The 16,398-nt window shown below is 36.4% G+C and overlaps 1 protein-coding gene across 3 annotated transcripts in view; it reads right to left on the bottom strand.

Annotated features, from left to right (window-relative positions):
- Positions 1-16,398, bottom strand: part of ZPLD1 (zona pellucida like domain containing 1) — a 148,717-nt gene that overhangs the window by 96,063 nt on the left and 36,256 nt on the right. Inside the window, exon 3 of one of the 3 annotated variants that reach the window (XM_053663102.1) lies at positions 608-777. The exons of the other annotated variants lie outside the window; for them this stretch is intronic. Coding sequence (XP_053519077.1) covers positions 608-626 — 19 coding nt within the window. The 5' untranslated portion in view covers positions 627-777. The remainder of the gene's footprint in view (positions 1-607; positions 778-16,398) is intronic. 3 annotated transcript variants of the gene reach the window in all.

Raw genomic sequence — 16,398 nt, 5'->3', positions numbered from 1 at the left:
ACAGGTTGAGATATTGATCTAGACCCTTGGCTATGAGTGACGCGTTAAACAGCATGCGGCAAGGAAAAGACAACCTGTGGTGTGCACCACTGCCCGTCTCGGCAATCAATTTAGAACACCACAGCCACATCAGCTGCATAGGGATCTACATCTATCATGAAGACCCGTAGCAGCAAACCACGTGTTACACGTTTGCTGAGCTTTGATTTGATTTTCTGCTGCTCAAGGAGGGAGCTGATAGGCAGCCTTAATGGAAACATCTGCATCGTGAGAAATTGCCGGGGTAGTGCACAAAACTTAAACACCTGTTGTTTGATCTAAGTATCTGAGCATGCCAGACTTCGCTGAATTAAAACTTTCAAGACATGTTTTTATGGATTTTATAACACATATGCCCTGTTTCTCAGCAGATTGTTAGTACAGATATGATTAGGAATTGTGGTTACATGCTGTTATAGTATTTCCTTTGATAATATGCTAGTGTTAACAATTTTTTTAAAAATAGGACAGACTTCAAGGAGAAATCAGGTTGAGGTTTGAAATTCGGAATAAAATAGAAAGCACATTGTTATTATATTGTGTGTTTATTGCTCAGGCTTAAAATTACCTTTGTGGGAAAAGCACATGATTTTGACATCGATTAGGTATTTGGGGTTGGCTTAGAGAAGTCTCCAGGAGACTGCTGAGACCCAATTCCCTCCTTCAACAAGTCGTGCCTTGTCATTGTGGGGCAGGAAGTACTTTTCCTACTACTCTTCTAAGGCCTCCCTGGGGTCCCTGTAACAAAACCAGATTAACAAAAGAAAAAAAACATGTATTAACATGTATAACTCCTGTATAAGTAAGAGGTTCCTAGGGGAAAATGAGTAACTGCAAGGTGGCTCAGAATTCTGGCTTAAATGCTATCTTAACAGAGGAAGGCAAAGGGTAATGTAGGTCTCTGAACGTACAGGAAATGATTTTTAGGAAAAATACATGGGAGGTATAGTAGTTTGTGGAAAAGTTTGTCTGGGTGTGCTGTCAACTCCTAGTCTGCTGTGCTGTGGTGAGTCAGGCCCCCACGAACAATGTGAGTTTCCCTGGAGGGGGTTGCTACCAACTGAGTTCCCCTGTTTAAGTGGATGAGGAGGAATTCGGAGACAGCCACTCTCTGCATCTGCTGTTTTTCAAGTGTCTTCAGCTCAAAACAATATTAAAAAGTGCAACATTTTGGAGCAACATATCCTGAACCCCTACAGTCAAGTGTTGAGCTGGCACATTCTGCCATCCTTCAGCACTAACTCTGAAAACTCGCCAATATAACAAGGAGGGTATGACAAATCAGATGTCCTGTTAGGCCTCATTTACACGAACCTTTCAGAGGCTTTCCTCAAATCCAAAATACATTTACATTTTTTCAATATCCAATATGCTGTCAACCTTACCATTTTCACATAATGCAAATAATTCCTTTTTCACTCAGCACCAGAAAACCATGACACTCAAGATCTCCAAGAATATAATCGTTAACTTTCTATTGCATTATCCAAAGGCCTGGCTGGGGAAAAAAAGATATTAAAAGTGACCATCTAAGAATATGCCATCCATCTGCTTCTTGAGTTATAAATTAAACCGGTCCTATCTTTGTATAAAGTTATAGAACCAGAAAGCTATATAAATGAGCCACATTAACCTAGACCCATGCAGAAACACTTTCCCTGAGTTATGTCTCAATATTCAGCCCTAAATCTATATCTGGAGTCTAAATGAGAAAGAAACACAAAGCCTGCTACCAGGGTACTACAAAGTCAAGCTAGAATTCCTATGAATTCCTTTTAGATTCCTAAGAACTCCCTATATTGAAGTTTGCTAAATAGAAAATACCATGTTTGCTTTTTTTAAAGATTTTTATTTATTTATTTTTAGAGAGGAGAAAGGAGGGAAAAAGAGAGAGAGAGAAAAACATCAGTGTGTAGTTGTCTCTCAACCCCGGCATGTGCCCTGGCTGAGACTCAAACCTGCAACCCTTTGGTTCACTGAGAATCAAACCTGCAACCCTTTGATTCACAGCCCACACTCAATCTACTGAGCTACACCAGCCAGGGCACAATGTTCCCTTTTTAATGTGGTTTAAAGTAGCTTGGGAATGGCAAAGACAGGGTTCAACATAGAATCTTTGTTCATTTAGGTAGCTTGGAAGAGTCTAGTGAAATAGGACCTAAACACCCCCCACCAGGAATTAACTAACAAAGTAGAAACAGACTCCTAGATACAGAGAAAGAACACAACTGTCAGAGGAGGGGTTAAGGGGCTGGGTGAAAAAGGCAAAGGGAGTAAGAAAAAAAAGAGACAGACAATAGTATGGTGATTACCAGAGAGAAAGGGCAGTGGAGGGAGACAGGAAAATTCACTAAATTAATTGTAAAGGAATAAAACATAGCAACTGAAACTGCGTCGCAGCATCTCTCCCATATCAAGACGTAGCAGCCTTATTCATATGTCGTAAAGACCGGGCCTCTTCATTACTTCATTAACTTACTTGAGCCATATGATCACTTCAGTGTGTAGCCCGTGTCCACAGCAATGAGAGAATCTCAAAGGGAAGGCAGTGCAACAAAAATGATGTTGTGGGGAAGGGAAGCACTTGCCTGGGAAAGATTGCTTCTAAATTGGAGGTTTGGATTTCTAAACACCAAGACAAAGGTAAGACCTGGGGGTAAAAGCAGGAACCTTAAGTAAAAGACAAGTTCCCTCCTTCTCTATCGTCACCTGACACCAAGGTTAGCTATTGCTTTGGATCAAAAAATTAAAAAGTCTCTTCTCTAAAGTATTCCCCAAGTGCCAAAAAAATTCTCAAATTCTGAAATTTTTAAACATTTATAACAGTAACATATGTGCCCAGATACTCTAAAGTAAACCTATCAAAAGTCCCAACTGTGCACTAAACTTTGATGTGCTTCTTTATTGTTTTGTTTCTAAATATGAACTGACAGCAAACATGAAATATTTGAGGCAAGCCTACAACATTTCTCTTTATCTAATGGTAAAGAGAAAAATGAATTCCAGAGGAAATGGACATAATATAGGGCTTAGAAGACAACATTAAAATAATGGAAATAACATCTTCAAAAATAAATTAGGGTATATGGAAATAAAGATGACATGTAGTTAGGTAGATAAATGCTAGATCACTGATGATAGATAGATAGATAGAGAGACTGTGGTAGAGGAGAACCAATAATACCTCTTTAAATTAAAAAAATGATAGCTTAAAAAAGTAAATTAAAATCATTGAAAGATAAAACATTTAAAACATTACAAAAATTCTAGAAAATGAAAATAGAAAGTATAAAAGATATGGGAGCAAATGAATGTGCTCCATCTAACAAACCAGAGTTCTGGTGATCAAACCACAGTAGACAAAGATGAGAAAATCATAAAAGGAAAAATGAGGGAGAATTACTCATAACTGAAGAATATGACCTCAGGATTGAAATATCAGAATAAGTGCTCAATATAATGAATGGAAAAATACCCACATGCAGATACTGTATAGTGAAAATTTGGAGTGCCAAAGATAGAGAAAAAAGTCAAAATGCTTCAGAGAGGGGCTGTAAAACCTGTGTACAAATGAAGGAAAAGACCAACAGAAAACATCATCAATACCAGATGATAGAAAATGATATAGTAATGCCTTCAAAATAGGAGAGAAAATTATTCTTCACCTAGAAGGAAATCCCAGGATTACAGCTCTTAATCAAGAACCAGTGTTGATCATTAGAGCAAGAAAACCATCTACTGATTAAGGCTAGTGGTCTCTCAGAAAGGGGTTCAAGAAAGAATACCTAATTATTTTTTAATGAGGACAAGATACAAAATACCATAGAAATGGCGGCAGGCATCTCAGTGCCCCAAAGCCTGATCTTCTTTTCAGTTCACTAACTTTATATAGTCAGATTAATGTGAAAGTGTACATTAGCTATCAAAATTTAGAACAGTAACTGGCAAGATATGAAAAATATGCATGTTATAAAATGGAATATGTGTTTACCAAGCTTGAATGCAAAAGTAAAAACGACAGACATTGGGAGATGCAGGAGAGAGGAAGATAAGGGTGTGGGTGCTAATCTTCTTGTCTTATAAAGTGAGGAGTCAAAATATACAGCTCATAGGTAAACTATAAGAAAAATAATGTAAGTATATAAATTGAAATTAGAAAAATAGCCAAAAGATGATTCAACAATAATAACGTCATTGAGTAGGATGGAGGAAATGTTGGGGGAGAGTGCAATCCTTATTATCATGGCAGAAGATAAATAGATGTCAAAAAGTAATTCATCAGGAAGCAACAGCATAATCATATTATTTAGAAATGCTAAGACGACAAACAGGACAAACAGCTGAAAGAATTAAAGATGTATCCTTCTGGAGAGGAAGATGGGGTAGGTAAGTCTTGTTTTTATTATAAATAATTCTGCATTACTTTATTTTTAAACAAGTGTATATATTTCTTTGATAACTAAAAAACATTAGCTTGATTAAATATTTACAGCTGCCAAAATGTAATAACAAATGTACTGTTTAATATTTAATAGATTAACCTTTTAAGTAGTATGGTTTCCATGTATCTCTCACATACCCGTTTACTTGTAAAGCCCAGCTCTGGGGCTATGAGACCTATACACTATTTTTTAAAATCATTTTTATCCAGTTTATTCTAAAATATCAAGGAAGATGAAAACAATATCTTAGTTCCTGAGACTGCTGATCAAAAATAAGCTTCCAATTTAAGTGTATCTTCCCTCAATAATTTTATAAACAACTTCAGAGAAAAAATAAATTCTCATACAAAGAATGAAAAATACTTAAAAGCATATTTATAGAATTATGGAATGGTGAATAATGCTTTTTCTAGAGAAAAATTTCTCAAACCTGGGTACACAATGGAATTGCCTGTATTTGAAAAATTAACCCCATTAAATCAACTCCCTGGGGTCCACTCTCCAGGCAAGGCTATTTCAAGAATAGCATCCAAGTGAATTTGAAGTGCCACCAATGTTGAGAACCAAAGCCCTAAAAAGTGGGGCTACTTTTGAGTGTCTTGATAAAGAAGCTCTTTCAAACATTTCTGGGTGATTTCTATGTTTCTTTGGAATCTGGAGAAAAATAGGTTGAGAAATGGAAAAAAACAGGAAAAAGTGTAACTCTCCTGTAAGAATTAAAACATAACAAACAGTGTAGAGAGAGCACTGATTCTAAGAATTTGACTAGTCAACTGGAAGTGGGAGCAGGCAACAGCAACTGGAGACTCAGAAGTTCTGGAAACTGAATAGGAGGAGGAAGAGAGAAGTTTCCTGGAGGGTGTGGCTATTGTCATGACATAAGTGTGTGTTTATAGCCTTCTTTGCTACTAACAGTGAGGCATGTTTGCAAATAAAATAAATATTAATAAATGTATATGCATGTTTTATATAAATTTAAACAAATCCTATGAACAATGTCATAAGAAATAAGTTTAATAAACAAAGTAAGTCCTTATATTGGCAATTTTAGTACATGAAACTGTGTAGTAAGTGATGCTAACTTCGCTAAGATTTGGGATGTTCCATTGTTTGAATATAACCCAGTGTTCTTTGCTGGTGTTTAAATATGTTTGAGTATGAGTATGCACTATCGGTTACAGTTCTTTGTAAATACCACTATCTTAAATCTTTCATTTGTATTTGTAATGTTTTTAGATATCCATAAGAACCATGAAGAATGTTGGAAATATTTTAAGGGTCATTTATAATCTGTTCAAGTTCCAAAATTCCAAGGAATTACAATTTCATCAGCAAATCCTGAACATTAGTATCTGTTGTGAATTTGGAAATATTACACCTTTCTTTTATCCCACTCATTGTAACACCAATTGTGAGTAAGTGCTTCTAGAATCAAGTCTTTACACTTCTTCCAAATGTGGTCTTTTTGACTGGCGACAGCAACGGACCTCGTGAAGAGGTATGTGTGTGTGGTGTTGTGGGGTGGGCAGCATCAGCCTTGGGCCGAGGAGGAAACAGGTGGACAGTCGTGGGGAAACTGAAGGAAAATGGCTACGTGGGTGCGGTCGCTAATGAAGAAACTGAGGCAAGGAAATACTAATTCTTCTTCTGCATTCACACACACAAAAATTTATCAGCCATTTATCCCCCTAGTCCTTCACTTAGTCTTTCTTTTTTCCATAATTTCTAAAACACAAAAATCTCCATTTGCAACCTGGAAGGGGTGTTCTAACCAGATCCTCCAGGTTTGTTAAGAAAGAGATGGCCAAACCGGCATCACAGAAATAGCCATTTCAATCTTTAATAATACTTCATTTTCTCCATTGAATTTGTAATAAGTTCTAATTAAAATCTTAATGAAATTGATAAAAGAACTTAACATTTAATATTAGAAGCATCAGTACAGAAAAAGCTAGTGAGTCTTATCTTCTTTTCTCAAATACTGGTAATAATATAATCTACTATGTTTATCTTGTCACCTTGTCCATCAAGACAAAGAGAACCAGAGAACTAAGTGCTACAGTTAGTTGCAGTATAAACATCAGGCCATTTGTTTAGCCTAATTACTATACCTTCTTTCATTGTTCATATTTTGATGGTTCTGCTTCAGATATTATTGTATTATTGTGTTGTATTATGTTTGATGGTAAACCACCTCAATGGAGTACTAAAAAGCAGAAGAGAACACACATTTATTGAAAGCATATAATTTGTCATACCATTTCCATACTTAATATAATACTCAAAATTACCCTATGAGGTTTGTATTATTACTTTTATTTTAGATACAAAAACAGATTCAGATGGTTTTAATGGACTTGCAAAGGAAACTAAAGCTAATTCTCTATGAATCCAGAGATGAAATCGAAGCATAGATATTTCTTACTAAAAAGCCCATATTCTGTCTCTACTGCACTGCAACGCAACACCATTTTTCCTTCCACAATTGCAGTTACTATCAGAGAATCAAGGACAGATGTTTTACCAGGTTGTGATTATGGTATTATTAGCATAGATATAAGCATCTTCTCTCCACCCTACCCCCCAATGCCTCTCTCTCTCTCTAAAACAAATACACACACATTCTCTAAACTCTAAAAGATACATGAGCGAGACAAGGCAGAAAAAGCAAAACATTCACAAGCTGGTTCTGAGCCCCTGCTTGACTCCTACACAATGACATCTTTATTCACTCTCAGACCAATCTGGGAAAGCTGCAAAAATGGACATCAGGTCTAGGGGGCCATGAAAAGCAAGAGAGGGAGTGAGGGTTCTCCCCACTGATAAACTCTGAAGAACTGAAGGACTAGGGTGCACAGTACAATCAGAGGTTTCTCCAGAGTTTTGGCATATGAGAAGAGTGATTTTTTAATTTTCTCTACAATGCTGTGGATCTACCCCAAAAGAACAAAAATGGGAAAATTTATCTCTCTGCTGTAATACTGCCAACCCCAATAAGATTATTAAAATATGTGAGAGGGAGATTAGAAGAGATGAGTGTATAAAATTAAACTGTTAATAGATAAATCTGAAATGTTAGAAGTGGGTAAGACCCTATGAAGTCGATTTTCTACAAATACAAAGTTTTAGATTTTGTCTGTTATGTCTCCTTGTAGAAGAGAAAAAGGAAAAGCACAGTCACAGAGCTTCGATTTCCCTTTACTTCACTGGAGAGATGCTGCACACTAGATGTTAGAGCAGTTTGCTATCTGTGATTAAATGCAATCAAAGCAAATGCTATTAAACAAAATGAAACATTACATACTATTGTAATCAGAGAAGCATAATTTAAATAACCCACAAATATTTTGAAAAACAGTAAAAATATTCTTATAGGATCTACAGCTTTATTTGCTCCTTTTCCCCATAACTGGTGCATTCATCTATCTACTTATTTGTTAATTTAAGTACTGTAATCAAGGGAACTGCCTCATTGTCACCTTTCATTAAAGGTGGTCTCAAGCCCAACACAAGAGAAGGGAGCCATGACTGTGCTGTGCATCTCCCCTACTAGACATGCACTAGACACAAAGACTGCCCTCGGGGACTTGCAGACTCCAGAAGACTCGAACTAGCACCGGACTCCCCTACTAGACAAGAAGTGAAATGGCTCCATCACTGATTAAATAGATTTTTATAATTAACTAGGCTTTACTTAAACTAGTAAAACTGAGTGGCAAAAATATGTCCTTCTGCCTTATTCAGCATCGGCAAGCCCTGGTTTCTATCCTTGATTTTTTAAATAGCTATTTTTTAACTCTTAAAAAATTGTAAATAGTTTTTCTACATCCAGAGCAATTACTTAGTTGTAAGTACTTCATAGGGAAGGGTCAGAAAGTCATTTTTATTGGCTTCTCTGAAAAGTGGGTCAAGACTGTTCTTTCATTTGCAAATGGTGAAGAGGCTACACTAAGCCTAAGTGAATTGATCAAGATCTAATCATAAGAATAATTTATGAATGAATGTTTTTAAATTCCAGGATGCTATCAAAGAGTTAAAAAAAAGCAGAGTATGAAGTCGAGCTATCTTATTACTCCTTTTTAATGAAGATGGTTAGCATGATGTCTCAGAACCAAGAAATTGAAGATGGCCTAAATTACACAAATATGACAAATTTTAGGATTAATAATCAAATAAACTTGTATCAACTGCAAAGACCTAAAAAACTAAAATACACTTCCATCTGAATGGCATTTATAGACAAATCACATATGTCTTAGCTCTATCAGCCCTGTCAGCTTTGACACATGCAATCAGAGATTTTTTTTAATATTTTTACTGTCAGAAATAATTAACAAAATTGTATATAGTTCATGAAGGCTGTGCTCACCACCCAGACACGGACCCAGTGTTTCAGTATGCCCCTCATTATGCCCCTCAGCGGAGTCTTGTCAATGACATCCTGCAAGGAAAACATGCTTCTCATTGATTCATCTCCCAAACCAGCCCCAATTCTTCTCTTAGCAATTATGGCAAACAGAAAGCTGTGTAAATTATTCACCAAAAATACCTGTTGAATTATTTTAATACTGACACTGTTCTGTAATTCTTCACTGGAGATTAAAAGAAGCAAAGAAACTAGAAAATCAAGGAAGAGAATGAAGGTCACATAAGAAAAAGTAACTAAAAGTTTTTTAGATCATCCATTCACTTGTCCCATGAATATTTATTGTTCATTTCCCACTAGACACAGAATCGTTGCTGGAGCTACCATGGAGAGCGAACATGGAGATGGCTCCTGCTTTGACAGGGCTTACCATTTGAATGTGAGAGAAATTCTTTTACCCCACTTAATTGTTTTTATTTTTAATATATTTATTGATTTTGCTATTACAGATATTCCAATTTCCCTCCTGTAGCCACCTCCTCCCTGTATCCCCAATTCCCTCTGGCAATCTCCCCCTTAGTTCATGTCCATGGGTCATGCATATAAATTCTTTGGCTGCTCCATTTCCTATACAGTTCTTAACAGTAGCCATGGAAATGACTATTTCATGCCTACCAATTTGTACTTCTTAATATCTGTACCTTTTCCTTCATTCTCTCCCTTCCCCCTCCCAAATAAACCTCCAAATGACCCCCATATCTATGACTCTGTTTCTGTTCTGCTTGTTTGTTTAGTTTGTTTTTCAGATTCAGTTTTTGATAGTTGTGAATTTATTGCCATTTTAATGTTCATAGTTTTTATCTTCTTTTTCCTTAAATAAGTCCCTTTAACATTTCATTAATAATGGCATGGTGATGATGAAGTTCTTTAGTTTTACTTTGTCTGAGAAGCACTTTCATTCTAAATGATAGCTTTGCTGGATAGTAATCTTGGATGTAGGTCCTTGCCGTTCATGACTTTGAATACTTCTTTTCAGTCCCTTCTTGTCTGCAAAGATTCTTTTAAGAAATCAGCTGATCGTCTTAGGGGAACTCCTTTGTAGGTATCTGTCTGATTTTTTCTTGCTGTTTTTAAGATTCTCTCTTTATCTTTAAACTTTAGCATTTCAATTATGATGTATTTTGATGTGCTCCTCTTTGTGCCCATGTTGTTTGGGACTCTCTGAGCTTCCTGGACTTGTATGTTTATTTCCTTCACCAGATTGGGGAAGTTTTCTTTCAACATTTTTTAAAATAAGTTTTCAGTTTCTTGTTTTTTCTCTTCTTCTTTCAGAACCCTTTAGTTGCTTTTAAAATTAAGAATAAAAAACAAAATATAACAGAGACAAAATTTCACTCCTCTTTCATCCCCTTTTTTTCTAGTCATCATGTGCTGAGGCTAGAATCCAGCAACCATGACCTCATAATTGCCCCTACTTAAGGGTTATTGTGAAGATTAAATGAGTTAATCAGTGGAAAGCACAATGTAGAACAATCTATGGCATATAGTAGGACTTAATTAATGTTAGCCACCTACTGTTATAATAGTTATGATTTCTATCACAATTTTTCACTTGTGATAGAGCAGTTAAAACAAAGTTCATAGGAGTTAATGACAATTGCAGTGTTTCAGTAACAACCTCAGTGTTGCAAGTCCTGGTAAGTAAAGAGCTAGCTCACTAACAGACACTCTGTATCAGAGTTTTTCACATATGCAGGCTAAGTTTTACCCTTCATAGGATTGGGTAAGTCTGCTCTGGATAACTGGTGACATGTAAGACATGGGTGGGCACTGTGGACAGTAGACAGGCCCACAGCACATCTGACCAGTCCAATTCCTGCTTTTGCTTCTAGAGCCCACGTGAACTCCATCACAGTAAGCCAGAGCTGAACAGGGCACCTACAGCAAGTACCACAGGAAGACAAAAACACTGGTCTCCAGAGGTCATATGAGACATCCTTCTTGGGAAACCTGACACATTTGGATGAGGGATCTGAGCATTTCTAGACTTTCTACACAGCAGGCATTAACTTATTTGCACACACACACACACACACACACACAAAAACTGATTTGTGCCTGTTACTTTGATGTTGTTGTTAAGCATCAATTTATGTGGTTAGAATATTCCAATTCTACTGCTCCTTAATAACTTCAGAAACTTTTTGAGTAAATACATTTTAAATGTATTATTAAAGAGTTTTAATTCCTACCTATAGTTTAGAAGCAGCAGCAATGATTTTCTCACTTATTTTCAACAAAGAATAAACCTCATTTATTTTCCTGGAAAGTAAAAAGTGCTTAGGATTATTTTATAAAAGATAAGTTTTACTGTAATGAAGCAATTCCCCATCCTGCATCATTTCTGGCACACTAATAATACTGCTTTTAATTTGAGCTGTGATTTAGTAACTGTACTCACAAAGAATATTGCTTTCTAATAGTTGTCTCCAGGATGATATAAATAATCCGGGAAATAGGCTCCATGCCTGAGCAAAAAATGGCTACTTCTCAACTACGGGAAGTTTGAAAGTTAAAATGAGGCACTCGGAGCTCGGTGCCCAGCTCTCGGTCTCCTGCTAAACTGAATGATGTTTAGCAAGTGAGTTTTTAATAAACATGCTGATGTATGATTTCCAGTGATCATTGATTGTTCTTCAAAACAAGATTAATATATTTGAGAATGACTTATCTCAATGAAGTTTGTTGCTACTCAAGCCTTGACTAGACTTTATTTTGGAAAAATTTTTAAATCTGTTTATAAACTACACAAAACACCAGATCCACCAGTGTAAACTATACGGTCCCATCCTGATTTTCAGTGTAACTGCCAAGTTCAGTTCACAGTCCCGTCTGACCTCGTCAGAAGCACAGACTCCACCTGAGTCAGAATAACCTCCTCTGGTGATGTGTGTGTTAACATTAACTTGGTGGGGGGACCCTTCACAATGTACACAAATATCGAATCACCACATTGTACACTTTAAATATCTTACAATTTTATTTGCCAACTATACCTCAGTAAAGCTAAAAGAAACCACTCAAAAAAAAAGAAAAAAAATAATATCTCCTGCTGAAATCATCAAGAGGAAATTCCCTAATGAGAGTTGCAACAATGTCTTGAGCATTAATGAGATAGTTATAATATGTTTATAATCTCCTGATGATTTTTAAGTGTAAATTTCTCATTTGTACAAGCTTGAAAATGTGCCTTACAGAATACATGTAATTTACATATTTCCATTAGAAACATGAGTTTCAACAAGGCTTACACAAGGAACTGCTTTCTGGAGTTGGTCATTTTGAATTATGACTGAGCAATTCTAAAAATAGGCAATTACTTGATGTAGACCTTTGTAAAATCTTTCAGTTAAGATTTGCAGTGGGGATTTTCCCCTAAAAGAAAAAGTCAAACCGGTGGCTTCCCCTGGATCTAGCATCCTCTTCACAGCCTTTCTTGACTTCCGGTTTGGTGTGTTGTAGTTTGCGGTGGGTTGTCTGCACCTGGTGGTCTGTGTATAGATAGAGCTGTTATTTCCTGCAAACCTTGAGTTAGTTTTTTATTATTTCTAAGAATACTGTCATAGACCCATGTAGGCTAAAAATCAAGCTGACTATGGAGGTTATATTTTTTCAATGTATTAGATGAACTCCTTGTAACTCTTAATGGGAAAGTGATTTCCTCACCTGGGATGCAATGTATGTACTGATCTGTGTCTGTCAGGAAATTCTGAAAACCATATATTCAACAAAAAGCACATTTTCTTAGAAAGAGGATCATTCACAAACAACTTGAATAGAGTTTTTTTCCAAAGAACCTGCACATAACTAACAGGTACATGAAAAAGTACTCATCACTAATCAGGAGGGAGATGCAATTCGAAACTGCAGTGAGATATCACCTCACTCCTGGTAGAATGGCTCCTTTCAAAAAGACAAGGACTAACAAGTGCTGGTGAGGATGTGGAGAAAGGGAGACCCCCGTGCACTGTTGGCGGGGATGTAAATTGGTGCAGCCACTAGAAAAAATGTTATGGAGGTTCCTCAAAAAAATTAAAACAAAAATACCATATGATCCAGCAATCACACTTCTAGGTAAATATCCAAAGGAAATAAAATTTCCTTATCAAAGAGATTTTTGTTCCTGTGTTTATTATAGCATGATGCACAACAGCCAAGATACAGAAACAAACTAAAAGTCTATCAGTGGATGAGTGACTTAAAAAAAAGGTAATGTAAAAAAAAGATTAAAAAATATTAAAAAACAGAAAATATGGTCTATATGTATACAATGGAATATTACTCAGCAACAAAAAGAAGAAGATTCTGCCATTAACAACAGCATGGATGAACTTAGAGAGCATTATGTGAAGTAAAATAAGTCAAACAAAAAGAAAAATGTATGATCTTACCTAATGTGCACTCTAAAAGAAACTAAACTCATACAAACAGAGATTAGATACATGGTTGCCAGTGGCCAGAAGGTTGGGGGAGAGGGAGATAGATAAAGATGGCCCAAGGGTACAAACTTCCAGCTATAAGATGAGTAAGTACTGGGAATGTAATGTAGATAACGGTGACTATAGTTAACAATGCAGTGTTGTATACTTGAAAGTTGCTAAGAAAGTAGATCTTAGAAGTTCTTACCACAGAAAAATGTATGAGAGTTGCTAGATGTGCTAACTAACATCATGGTGGTAATCATCTTGCAACATACAGTACAGCAAGTCAGCACACTGTACACCTTTTCTTACACAATTTTATATGTCAGTGAAAGCTCAGTAAAGCTGGCACAAATAAGAGAAAACAGAAAGGCGCTCAATCATATATAATAAGGGAGAAATAATTATTTGAGTTTCTGTCACAGTCCTTGAATCAGATGGTTTGGTTCAGAGGTCAGATGCATGATAACTTTATCACAAATACAAAACTCACCATTTGCCCATGAAAGTCAGTGCATTCTGGCTCTACCCAGGAAAGCAGGGGACAGCCACAGCAGGGCTAATCTGTTACAGACACATGGAAGATGTATGAATTAAGGCCCCTGATGATCAAGAAGGAAGCAGGAGCTGGAAAACTACCAAAAGCAAACAGCTTTCCTTCTCTATGCAGGCGTGTATGCAAAATAAATCATTCCTGAGATAATGATTAATGTTGTATATTTTCCTACTTCTCCTTCCAATAAAATTAAATTAACATACATCTAGTTACTTATGAGACTGACTTCTTAGTGTCTTCTCAAAGGCTAGTTTACTATTTATGAATGTGGTTAGCTGCTATGCTTTTTATATCTCCTTAATGGCCTTGATAATGGCAAACATTAGACGTTATTGTGGTTTCTCCATTTAATGGACTTTCTCTTAGAATCCCCTGGGCCGGGGTGAGCAGTGATCTGACAAATAGACCCATTTCTGCGTTCCCCGCTCTGTTTTCTTCCAATGTCTGGTAAGGGTGTAGTGCCTGCTGCTTTTAACACGGCAGCCCACGTGAACAATGCTTTTCATCAGCATGCACGTCAATCTGAAGTGACACTTTCAGGAGATCTAGTAATCATCTAGTGTAGAGAGTTGTTGGCTAGTCTGCCTCATAATTTTATGTAGCTTCATATACTGTCACTTCACCTATGTAATATTGGTATTGAATTACAAATCTCTTTCTTTGAATCCTAACCAAGATTGGACCCTGTTTACATCAAATGGTGAAGTGTAGATGTCAATGTTAACAAATTGTCGCTGAGCCTTATTCCTTTGCTCTGTGATTGAAGTGGATGAGGTAATACCATAAAAAAGGGTGGGAGTCAGGCAAAGTCCCAGGTGTCCCCCTCATTATCTGAGTTATCCGGTTGAGATCTTTAATCTCTAGATCTCAGATTCCTCCTCTGTAAAATAATTAAAGTAATTGTCTACCTCATAATGTAATTGTGGGGATGAATTCTTATACAGTTAGAACATGTAACACATGATAAATAAAACAAATGGTAGCCAGAATTAAATATTTTTAATTTTACAACTACTAACTACTAATCAATAAACTCAAAAGCTCTATAGAACTAGTTTACAATTACTAAAATATTGATAAGCTAGTAAACTCTATAACTTTAATTTATTATAAATATGATATATAAGTGTATTACTTATTTTCTCAATAGTCACCTAACTCAGATGAAAAATAGTTAAGATTTCATTATCTTGAATGTGCTTTTAGAAGATTGCTGGTAATTGGCATAATGTAGCAGAGAATAAAAATAATTTAGAATAGAAAGTAATCCACAGATATGTCTAGGTGTAATCAACGTGATTCTCACAAATGCTCAGTTTTAAAAGACACTTTCATATTTCAGGCACCAGATTTTAATGATATTAGGTTTTACAGGTTTTCTAATGCTTAATATTTTTAATATATTAAAATTTACATGCAATATTTTAAGTAAATAATATATAAATATAATTATCATACATAATATAATTATAATAATTAGGCTAATCAGAACATATTGTAAACTTTTCAATCTAATAAGTGCATCCTAGGTAATTTCCATGACTATAGTCTTCAAAATTGTGAAAACTCATATTCCCATACAAAAAAATACAGCAGTCAGTAGGTCGATATTCCAAATCCCTCTCCAGCATGTTATCAGTACTTCCTGAGTAGCAGACTGCGGCATCTTTCCTAAAAACTTTTCTGTTATTGGGATGTCTTTCCTCTGACTTACACAGCAACTGAGGCAGCTAAAATATAAGACTACGAGCTTGAATTTAAAGAATGACAGTTTAGTAACAAGATAGACTGAAACAGTGTTCAGGAAGATGGACAGTTCTGGTTTAAATAAAGGATGAAAATCCTTCTGAATCAACTTTCATTCTAGGAAGAGGACAAGGCCTTGCCTACCGTGAATGGTGTAACTTTGACTTTGTTGAAGAGGGAGAGGCGATGAAACTCAGACCCGAGGCACGATCAGAGATGGAGAGCTCAGGAAAAGTGTAGTTGCATGGTTAGAACAGTGGCGGTGGAAAAGAACAAAGTGGACTTTCTTGATGAGTTGTTTAATAAAAATAAGTCTGTCCCTATCTCAGTAATAAATTCAGATTGTTATGAAATACGATTGGTGCCCCAGCACAGGATCAAGATGCATGTTGTCTTAGACAAATCAGGACGGTGTAGCTGTTTACTCACAGTAAGACAGTCAAGTAAGAAGTGACCGTGATGAGGCCTGACAGGAAACCTAACTGCTGGGAAGACACAGGAACCAGGTGTGAGGACAGCACAGTCTGGGAAGGCAAGGCTTGGTGGCCAGGAGGCCATGAAATCTTAACCACAAGCGGGGTAACTTACAAGTTCTGAATTTCCAAGGAATACGAAATACGCCAAAAGGTGGTGGAAAACAGCCATGAGAGAATCAGAGGATAGTAATATTCTAAAACCCAGATGGGCAATAGGCATCAGGGAGGGCTGCTGGATGTTGTTAGGAGTTGGCCTTTATCTCCAAAAAGGAAGCAAAGCCCCAGGCTTTGC

The sequence above is a fragment of the Artibeus jamaicensis genome, unplaced genomic scaffold (genome assembly GCF_021234435.1).
Source record: "Artibeus jamaicensis isolate MK-2021 breed Jamaican fruit bat unplaced genomic scaffold, CSHL_Jam_final contig_3126, whole genome shotgun sequence".
NCBI lineage: Eukaryota > Metazoa > Chordata > Mammalia > Chiroptera > Phyllostomidae > Artibeus > Artibeus jamaicensis.
The sequence above is the reverse complement of the archived record's forward strand: the minus strand, read 5'-3'. Positions and strand labels throughout refer to the sequence as shown.